The 11024-nt window shown below is 42.5% G+C and overlaps 1 protein-coding gene across 5 annotated transcripts in view; it reads left to right on the top strand.

Moving 5' to 3' along the window:
- The window catches only part of srrm2 (serine/arginine repetitive matrix 2), a 13629-nt gene extending 3961 nt beyond the window's left edge, over positions 1-9668 (top strand). The window contains exons 5-15 of one of the 5 annotated variants that reach the window (XM_032536446.1): positions 666-749; positions 826-894; positions 973-999; positions 2058-2174; positions 2360-2498; positions 2664-3007; positions 3125-4720; positions 5528-6211; positions 6376-6450; positions 7831-7938; positions 9161-9668. In XM_032536446.1, coding sequence (XP_032392337.1) covers positions 666-749; positions 826-894; positions 973-999; positions 2058-2174; positions 2360-2498; positions 2664-3007; positions 3125-4720; positions 5528-6211; positions 6376-6450; positions 7831-7938; positions 9161-9215 — 3298 coding nt within the window. In that variant the 3' untranslated portion in view covers positions 9216-9668. Of the gene's footprint in view, positions 1-665; positions 750-825; positions 895-972; positions 1000-2057; positions 2175-2359; positions 2499-2663; positions 4721-5527; positions 6212-6375; positions 6451-7830; positions 7939-9160 lie in introns of all 5 variants that reach the window. The other 4 variants (XM_032536445.1, XM_032536443.1, XM_032536444.1 and 1 more) reach the window with 4 other exon arrangements.
- Positions 9669-11024: the final 1356 nt, after the last annotated feature.

Raw genomic sequence — 11024 nt, 5'->3', positions numbered from 1 at the left:
GGTGGTGGTGTAATGGTGTGGGGGATGTTTTCTTGGCAAACTTTAGGCGCTTTAGTGCCAATTGGGCATCGTTGCAACGGCCTACCTGAGCATTGTTTCTGACCATGTCCATCCCTTTACGGTTACACCAGGTACCCACCTCTGATGGCTATTCCAGCAGGACAATGCACCATGTCACAAAGCTTGAATCATTTCAAATTGGTTTCTTGAACATGACAATGAGTTCACTGTACTAAAATGGCCCCCACAGTCACCAGATCTCAACCCAATAGAGCATCTTTGGGATGTGGTGGAACGGAGCTTCGTGCCCTGGGTGTGCATCCCACAAATCTCCATCAACTGCAAGATGCTATCCTATCAATATGGGCCAACATTCCTAAAGAATGCTTTCAGCACCTTGTTGAATCAATGCCACGTAGAATTAAGGCCGTTCTGAAGGTGAAAGGGGGTCAAACACAGTATTAGTATGGTGTTCCTAATAATCTTATAGGTGAGTATATATGCTGTTAGCATATGTTTTTTTAAGAAATTGCAATACATTCTTTTGCATTCTTTGATCTCAAAATTAGATTTACTATGGTCACTTATGACAATGTAATAGGTTCACTCATCACACACCATTGTTTCTGTTCCTGACTTGAGGTATGCTGCCTTTGCTCTCTCAGGTTGGTAGAAGACTCAGACAATTCAGATTCTCCTCCCAAGAAGCGCAGTCGGAAGAAGAAGAAGAAAAACAAGAACAGAGACAGGTGAGAAAATAAACTTGATAGGAGCAGAATAAATCCTGACAAAGAAAATGTCTGACAATTTTCTGTCTTCGGTCAGCAGCTCTGAGAGTCCCTCCCCATCTCCTCTACGAGAGAAGACGAAATCCAAGAAGAAGAAAAAGAAACGGTATTCCATTTCTGGATTCTTATCTTTCATTTAAATGTTTAACATGGATTGTGATTGACTGAAAAATTTGTGTTTCAGTGATGCATCAGAAGATGAAGAAGACAGGTAGGCGTTTGTGTCTATCATATCTGTCTTCCCTTTTACCAGCACATCATTGTTGCTTTGTTCTTGACCCAAGCGGCACAGTTCATACTGTAAATAGGAAATTTTACTAGAATGAGAATTTTTATAAACCTTCAATTGTTTCTTTAATATTGTATTTATTGAGGAATACCAAACCTGCTTTTATTTTAACACTAGTGCAGTGCTTGTTTAAGCCGTGCCTGTCAGGAACGGGCCAGTTGCTTGGTCTTGGCCATGTCATAGTTGCGTTACACAATCAATCTACTCATGGTCAGAAACACCAGGGAAATACATTCTAGTTTACTGTATAAACACCAAGAGTAGACTTTACCAGTAGGCAAGGCAGGCAGCTGCCCATGGGCCTGATGTGAAAGAGCCTCGAGGTAAAGTCCTTCTACCAAGTTAAGTCCTCCAGGCCGCTCGGTGAAAATGTTATCAACAGCCAGGTGTTATGTATTAATATTATTATTATTATACATTGATGGTCCAGGCAGTTTTGGAACTAGACTCAGGGTGAGTCTTAGTGAGGCGGAGGCAGCGGAGATTACGCTATCTTCTACTTATGACGTTTTTCCTTTAATGGTACCTGCTCGCCTCAACTTGACCGCAATGCCCCGTCCTCTTTTTTTTTCCTTGCAGATTAGTACTGCGTCATGCGTGAGGCGAGCGTGGTTGGTCATCATAGCAGCAAACTTCCGTAACCTAACTCGACACACACACAGAATGTTGGATGTGTGTTTTTGATTCTCGGCATGTGGCAGTTGCCACAGCCAGAAGACAAATTAGTTTCCAAAGAAGCTGCAGCAAAAAAAACCACTGCTGGCTAAACTTTTTAAACACACACTTTGTGAATTACAGCTCACATCAACTTAATACATTATAGTCTCTGGCTTTTGTTTGATATCTAGTGTTGCCAAAAATGTTGTTAGCGTAGTGTAACTCACAGACAGAGACTTTTGCCTTTTTAGTAAGATTTAGGACAAATACACTGAAAATATAGGTGTAAATCACTGTCTCCTCTGATCCTCACCCTCTCAAAGTTCATCAGATGAGAAGCAGAAGGAGTCAAAAAAGAAAACGAAGAAGAGTAAAAGTGGGAGTCCTTTGAAAGCAAAGGCATTGCGACACAGGAGTGTGTCCTCCGGCTCTGTTCACAGGTATGAGATAAGATGATATAATGTTAAAAATAAGTTGTCTGGCACAGCTATTAACACTTTTGCCTTTTAAGACTTTCTGATGACACTTTGTTCAAACTAGTTTGCTTAAACCTACTGAACTCTTTGTACAACTGAATTAGACTAAACCAAAATTGTACTTATTTTTCTTTTTGTGATATCAACAGCCAGTCTCCAGCTCCAATTAGATCACATCAACAGGACCAAATTGCAAGAAAAGCTGATGAAGGTAGAAAGGGGAGATCGCCAGACAGGAGGAGACGTGCTTATGAGGACCACTTTTCACAGCATCAGGGAGGCGAAGGGGTAAGGTTCAGGCTGTTGCATGGGACTTAACCTTTGGAAACCTTTGGTTGGATATGTTTCTTTTGCTCATAGTATCTTAAACTAAATTCAAAGTAATTGGTATTATCATATATCTATCATGAACTTACTATTTAAAATGACACCAACAAATCTTTTTTCATCTAGAAGAGGCCAAATTTTGAGAGAGAAAAAGAGCGGCCATGTGTGATGGAGAAGACCTCCAAGAGAAGACATGACTCTTCATCCCCTTCTCCACCACCACAGACCGAAAAAATTAGGGAGAGGGAGAAAGGGAGGCGTTCCAGGAGCAGAGAGATGGAGAAAAGGAAGCGTTCCAGTAGTACAGAAAAGGAGAGGGAGAGAGAAAGGAGCCCTAGAAGCAGAGAGATAGAGAAAGGAAGGCGTTCAAGGAGCAGAGACAACGAGAGAGGGAGACGCTCAAGGAGCAGAGAAAACGTGAGGGAGAAAGTAGGGAGCTCCCGAAGCAAAGATGTGGAGAAAGGGAGGAGGTCAAGGAGCAGAGATGTGGAGAAAGGAAAAGATGTGGAGAAAGGGAGGAGGTCGAGGAGCAGAGATGTGGAGAAAGGGAGGAGGTCAAGGAGCAGAGATGTGGAGAAAGGGAGGAGGTCAAGGAGCAGAGATGTGGAGAAAGGGAGGCGTTCAAGAAGCAGAGAAAAGAGGGACAAAGGAAAGGAGGGCCTTCCTCAGAGGACAAGACATCACTCGTCCTCATCCCGTTCTCCTTCTCCTCCACCCAAACAGGAGACGAGGACAGAAAGGAGCAGAGACACTGAGTGGGAAAAAGAAAGGAATAAACAGGGAAAGAAGAGGCATGACTCGTCATCCCCCTCGCCTCCCCCAAAGAGGGAGAGGAGTGGAGAGAGGGAGCGCAGGACTGAGAGAGATTTGCATTCAAGGGCGCCAAATGATAGGGACAACAGAAGAGACACTGCTAGGAGACAGGAGAGAGAGATGTCTCCTTCCCAACAGAAAAATGACAGGAGAAATGAAGGACATCCGTCCCACAATTCCCCGTTACCCGCCTCTCGCTCTCCTGTCACAAATGGGCGTCAAAGAGAGAAGGAGGATGAGCGAAGAAGAGAAAAAGAAAAGGAGAGCATTAAGGAGAAAGACGGGCATCTGAAAAAGCTGACGGAACAAGACAGAGAGCGAGGTCCAGAAGGCGGCAGAAAGAGAGATGAGGCTGTCCGTTCGACTGCAGAAAGTAGGCGAGATGGATCGAGACCTGCGGAGAAAGGCAAGAGCGAAAGACAAGGGATGAACGAGAGGGAAGAGAAGACAAGAAGCCTGCTGACGACCAAGAGAAGTGAGGACAAGGAGAAACAGGCTGAGAAAAAAAGAGAGAGCAGCAGCAGCAGCAGCAGTAGTAGTAGTAGCAGCAGTAGCGGCAGCGATAGTGACAGTGATAGCTCCTCGTCCTCCTCTTCATCTTCCTCTTCATCCTCATCTTCTGAAGATGAAGGCAAGGCAAAGAAGGCTGGCTCAGCAGGGAAGGAAAAAAGTAGCCCCTCGAAAAGTACACCGTCTGCCATTGGAGCTGCAGTTCAAAGGTATTTAGCCAACGGGGGAAAGGAAAGCCCTGTCCCTGCTTCTGAGGGCAACGAGCATCGACAAGCCCAGAAGGACAGAGAGGTTGGAGGAGACAAACGTGAGAGAGAGAGAGCTTCCCACAAAGCTCCTGCAGAGACTCACCCGTCCCGGAAAAAAGGTCAGGAACGATATAGCCCCACACAGATGGACAGCCCCAGTCCACCTCCTTCCCCATCCAACAGAGCTGACCCCAGCAGAGGCAGCAAAAGGTATTCTCCCTCTGAGGCCAAAGCAGAAAAAACTAGAGTGGAGGTGAAAGTTGGGGAAAGGGAGAGAGGGAGGGAGAGGGACGCAGCCAGGAGGCCTGCAAGGTCCAGCCCCTCAGCTAGGAGGTCACGCTCGCCGCCCCAGAAGACTACTACCTCCCCAGCACGTCGCACTCCACCAAGGCAGTATCAGGAACCACCATCCCGATCCAGGAGAGCTTCTCCTCCTCCGGCCTGGTCAGACTGGGACAGAGAGAGACAGAGAGACAGAGAGAGGGACAGGGACAGAGACAGAGAGAGGGACAGAGAACGTGAGCGGGTTGCCAGGAGGAGCAGGTCCAGAAGCCCAAGAAGGCGCAGCAGGTCCAGGTCTAGAAGTCCAAGGCGGCGAAGCCCCCCCAGCAGGTAAAAAGAAAACCTTCATGTACATATGCTCAGTCGTTGCAGCTGGCTAACGCTTAAAGAGTGCCATGTCTGAGTAGGGATGAATGGGTTTGACGGGAAGTTTACTAGTACATTTTACTCAGTATTTAGCCTTTGTCTTGTTAAAAAAATACAATGGGTAATTTCATGAACTTATGGTTACATGTTGGCTCCCCCAAATGACACATAGGAGTGTGAACTGTTCATATTGTTTGGACCTTTGCATATATCAGTAAACAACACAAATGTCACGCACATTTACTGACCTTTTATGCCAGAACTTACCAGAAGCTACTAAAGGAAAGAAGAGTAAGTAGAGGTTTTTTAATGGCAAATAGGGCTGCTGCTTAAACAGAAATAAAGTTTTAAGTGCTAACGGATCATTACAGATTAAACAGTTGAAATTCCGTATAAAATGGGGAAATTAAAGTGTAAATGGTGTTCTTGAAGGAAACTTACAGCGTTTTTATTTTGACTTTAAGCAACTACCCATTTGTTAAATTTTTTTGCTAAAGATTCTTTTTAACTATTTAGTAATGTATGCTTTATGTATGTACTTGGGTAGACAGGCACTTAATAAGATAAATCATTTCTTTTTTGTTTGTGAAAATACTGGATGAAAATTGAATGAACCATAAGCAAAAAAGATTTTAGAGCATTGATTTCTGAGAATCATTTTTAAAATATTTTAGGTAATAGGATAATAGATTAATGCCTTGATGTCACATTAACATGGTTTACTTAGTTGACGTAAGGGAGCTTGTTTTAATGGCTGAAACCATCTTCCAGGTCCCGTCGTTCTCCTTCTCCACAGCGGCGAAGGAGGAGCAGTCACTCCCTCTCCCGAGAAAGAGCGAGACAAAGGGAACACGAGAGGATCAGGCAGAGGGAGGTAGAACAAGAGAGAGGACGGGTCAAGGAGCATCCGCCCCCAAAAGATGTCCCCCAATCCCACAGGTCCTCCTCATCCTCATCATCCAGCTCCTCTTCGTCCTCTTCGTCCTCACCGTCACCACAGCGAGAGATGAAAGACACAAAAGAACTAACAAAGAGAGACAAAAGAACGGAGAGAGAGGACGAGAAGAAAGAGGACAGACAGCAGAAAAGTAGTTCCTTTTCTTCACAAGGCCCATCCAGAGACTCATCCCATGCCCCACCTTCAGGTAGGAGAGGCTCCCAGTCAGACTCCAGGCACTCTGATGTGGCCCCCAGAAGGTCCCCCGCGGGCAGCCAACCAGACACCAAACAGGTGTCTCGAGATCCAAGCAGGAAGCAGTCACCAGTGGCGACCCATCAACCCTCAAACCAAGCAGTCAGAAGTGAGAGCGCTGTAAACGGGAAGGAGGCAGGCAAGAAAGCAAACAGGAGCAGCAGCTCCAGCTCCTCTTCCTCGTCCTCATCCTCCTCTACTTCTTCCTCGTCTTCATCATCCTCATCAGACAGCTCTGACTCTGAAGTGGAGCAGGAAAAAGGGTAAGCAAGAGATGTGGAATGTTGAGCTGTGTGACCTCAATAAACATTCAATAAAGAAAAATCCAGGGTTGCAGCAATAATAAAACAATTGTTCTATAGATTAATAATAAATCACTTACTAGTTATTATTAATTACCATTGTTACTGTTTTTTGTTTTTATCAGGAAGGCAGTCAAAGCTCCAAGTTCTCCTTCTTCATCCTCTTCATCGGAGAATGAAAAGGAAACCAAGAAAAAGAGGTAAGAAGAGAAACTGAAAACTTGATGTTACTCACAAGGTGTGGTTACATCACAGAACTTAATTCTGGTTTGCTAAGAGCTGCTGTATATGGAAATTGTACTTTCTGCTATTGTCAGAGTTTTTACGTTGCTGCAGAGTCGTGCAACATTGAAAAGAATACTCTTGACCTAATTACCTGGGTATGAAATAATGCTCCGATATTATCAGCTGATATAATCTTCTCAGTGAAATATGTTGGAAGCAAAAACTGTGTCTTTGTTACATAGTTTGTCTATAAGAGGGCAAGAACAAGTTTCGCATCTCACGCTGTAAAATGTCCCGCTTAAATGCACTCACAACTCTTTAATAACAAAATGTAATGGATCCTTTTGAAAAGTGCTCAAGCTGAATCAACAACAGTTCCTTCTGGTGATCAAACGTTAAACCCGGAGTCTGAACAAGCCTACCCACGGAAACCGTGGAGACCGGAGAATCATCTTCCATGTCCACAGGCAACGCACGTTTCTCCCTTAACTCAGACTTCAAAGCTACCCTAATTTTCTCTTTAAGGCGTTTGTTGCCTACCACTTCCGAGATGTGCTCGGCAATCTTCAGCAACTGCTCCTTTAGTACAACGCCCCACAGACGGAGCTGCAATAAACGCGTCACACTGCCATTACAACAAACTACAACTGGCAAAACAAAACAACGGACCGAATTCATGCACCCCAACTTACCAGGCTACAACAATACTAACTGCCACAAACACTAAGACCGACACAAGCCCCCGTTTTTTTATTTGTAATGTGCAAAGTGTGTCTCTGTAACTTAAATAAACCCAAAGCAACATGTGGCAGTCGGGGTGATCAGGCCATGGTTGTCTGGATATCAGTGAAGAGAGAAGAGAATGTAGTCTGACCAGGTGGAGCTTTATCAGGTGCCCTTGATCTGCCATCAATTCAAGACAAAGATAGTTAAGACCAGACAGTGTGACATCACTGGATCACTCAGGGGCTTTCACACGCACACCTCTGGAGCAAGGGTTAAGTCTCCTGCTCAGGGACACATTGGTTGATGTATCACAGTGGGATTTGAACCCACACTAAAGGCATGCGTTATATCCACAGCGCCATCACCACCCCATCAGACGTCTTAATATCAGCAGTGTTTACTTTTTTCTGCTGTGTTTTAAGGATCCGTCCATGACAGGGTAAAAATGCTGATTGTTCAACAATTAAATTATGTTTTTATGATTTTATTGCTGTAATGACCACATCCCTAACTGTTATTTAAATACTAACTTTTACTTGAGATTTTAGTTAATTGCGAAAAGTACACTAGAGTTCTACAGCAGTGTTTTGATTTTGGGACTTTAATTGACGGTTGTTTTTTCTTCACAGCCCTGCAATGCCTCGGAGGGTGCCGGCTGATTCACTGAGAGATTCTCGCTCACTCAGTTATTCTCCTCCAAGGTACATGAGAGCAGCGCCGCCCTCGGCTAGCCGCAGGTCTGTAGCTACCGCATTACATTTAAACTATGTTTAAGAGTGTGCCAACAGCTTTAACTACATGTGCAAATGGTGGGGTCGGATGTTAAAGTAATGCCAGGAGTGAAAATCACAAGGGCGCTATAAATAGCTGCGGCTCAGAGGCTCTCTAAAACTGTATTTTGTTGCATTGTACCTGTACATGTGTAATGACAATAAAGTTGAATCTTATCTTATCTAAATTTTACTTATAAATTTATATAAATGTCTTCATTTATCTGTAATTTTCTTAAAATATAAAGGTAATCATATATTTGATTTACCACCATCTTTCTAATTAGTGAGAGAGAAGGAAAAAAATTCACAACACAGCCGGATCCAGAGAACATAAAGCATCAGCATAAGGGGGGCTTGTGGCTTAGAGGTAGGATGGTCGCCTCTCAAATCATTGGCTTGGATTGGTTTGAGCCCAGGCTCCTCCGGCCACATGTCAAAGTGTCCCTGAGCAAGTCACTGAAACCTAAGTTGCTCTCCGGATGCTGTATGTATAGCTGCCCACTGCTGCTAATGCTTAGGATGGGTTAAAATGCAGTAATTGAGTTTAACTGCATTGTACTGTGTATATGACATAAGAAAGTTTTTGTTACACAGTAGGTTCATAATGCCAGTTTGACAACAATGTGTTTTATCGTCCTTAACGCACAAAGGCCAGAGTCTCCAACATCACAAAATGGTGCTTGACTGTGACCGGCATCTTATCAAAAAAGATTTGATGTAGGCTAGTTTGCTATAGTTTATGGATGTCATGTACCACACACACCCAGTCAAGAGTCTATCATTAAACTGCTAGCAAGCTAGTTGTCTAACTTCTCATTAGCAGGCTAGGTATTTTGTGTTTATTTTTGCTGGTCCTGGCTAATGTTGGCCTTTTTAACTCTGTCAGCTTTCCGAACTGGTATGTTCCTCTGTGTCATTTGTCAGCAAACCCTACTAACCCTATGTACCAAAGTCTTCATTAAGCTATTAAAGTTTTGTTGGGGTTTATTTTCATAATGCAGCAATGGACAGTATGTAACAATACCTAAATCGTATTCTAGTTCAGAATATGTGCCTCCTGAGGGCCAATCAATAGCAATTAATCAGCATTGAATATCCTCTCCACCAGTGAGAAAGTTATGCTGCTGCACTCTGACCCTTTTTATTAATGGTGATATACTGTATGTTCTTCTTTCCTTTCTGGTAGGAGTGGCAGCAGGCAGTCACCGAGCCGCTCCTCAAGCAGCAGAAGAAGGAAATGAGCTGACATCTTGGGGCGCTTTACTTCTTTTTTTGTGTTTGTCTGTTCACTTCCGGCTGGTGTGAACTGGACTATAACAAGGACTATACAGCCAGCAGTCAGTAGATATACATCTGCTAATGTCAGGGGACTTGTTTTGGTTTTGAACCATCAAACAGTTATCAACAATGTGTTTGTTTTTTAAGCAGCATTGACCTGAGGCTGGCTTGTACATTTCTTTTTATGAGCTGAATAAGAAACGTACACATTCAGACACACAAACAGTTAAGTAAAATGTAACTAACAATGTTCCTCTGTACTTGTACTGTTTGTTGCGTTATACCTGTAGATATAAGCTGTCTGTATTTTTGGTTATTATGTAACAGATTCAAATTTCCATTTAATGTGAGCAGAAACTGAAACATGGTTAATTTCTTTGTTGAAAATAGTTAATAAAAGGCAATTGTACATTTAATTTCTGTGGAATCTGTCCATTTGGTTATTGTTGGACATCAAACTTGGATAAGTTTGGGGATATTTTATATTGTCCTTCTTATAAACAAATCCCATGAAAGACCCAAACCAACAATGAATATATCTACTAATAAGAATTGTGTGCCTGATATATCTTCCTCTGTGCCGTGGAGCTCCAGTGTTGTCTTAAAGCTATTAAAACACATCAATGAGCTGCACTGGGGGACATTTTGACTCAGTCCCACATACATCGTCCAGCTGCCCCAAATACTCAATAGAACACTAGGTACTGAGGTTTACGTTCTTAGGAACCAAAGGTAATAGTGCTGGCACACAATTGGGGTTTTGGTCCTGGGATTTGTTAACAATTACAAAAATGTAGAATACAACGCAATGGTTGAGGGTGGGGGGGATCTTTTTCATTTTCAAGTGACTAAAGAGCAAGACAGAAGTGAAAATCGTGTTAGAGGTTGCTCTTCCAACAGAGCTGTGTGTATATATATATATATATATATATATATATATACACACAATGGTTTGAGAAAGTTTACACACCCAGGCTAAAGTTGATTAAAAAGAGGAATAAAAAAAAAAAGTCAATTAAAAAAGATTAGGAAAATTCAAACTTATGCCCCTTGTATTTTAAGGAAGAACATCATTCACACAAAAAAATTGTGTCCTTAAAAGGTTGGATTTTCCCACCTTTTTTGAATTAAGGCATTAAGATCAATCTCCAAAAGATGTTTATTTTTATTTTTTATCAAGTCTTTTTAGCATGGATGTGTAAACTTTCTCAAGCCTCTGTAATTAGACATGAGGCACATTTTAGTTATTGTGCTGCCTTAAATCCTTTACGAAGAGGAGTAGATGATTACACAGTTTGGGTTTTATTCTTAAACAACAGTTTACTCCGCTTTTAAATTGTGATAAAAACACAATAAAGTCCAGCACTTATTTCCATTGTGGTCCTCGAATGACTAACTGACATTTTACGAGTTGTCCATGCTTTCCATGTGGGGGTGAAACTGGCTGTGGACGGAAACATTACTCAATGTTAACTGACCAGACACTGGTTTTGGCTGCTCTTGCAATAATGAAACTGGCATTGCGAAATCGCGGTTTATGTGTGTCTTTACTGATAGTTCTCACAAATCTAAGATAATACCAGTAGTAGCTTAGATGAGGATGCACTAATAATTGACTAAAATTACACTGCGGGGATTTAAAAAAAAACACATCCAAATTGTGGATACTAAGAATTTCTAGATTAACCACTTTTGTTTCTTATTAATTGTGTACCCTGTTCCCGTTTGTTTTGTGTTCTTTTTTGAGTAATCTTACATGGACTAAATTATAA

Source organism: Etheostoma spectabile, chromosome 15, assembly GCF_008692095.1.
Source record: "Etheostoma spectabile isolate EspeVRDwgs_2016 chromosome 15, UIUC_Espe_1.0, whole genome shotgun sequence".
Classification (NCBI taxonomy): Eukaryota; Metazoa; Chordata; class Actinopteri; order Perciformes; family Percidae; genus Etheostoma; species Etheostoma spectabile.
The sequence above is the reverse complement of the archived record's forward strand: the minus strand, read 5'-3'. Positions and strand labels throughout refer to the sequence as shown.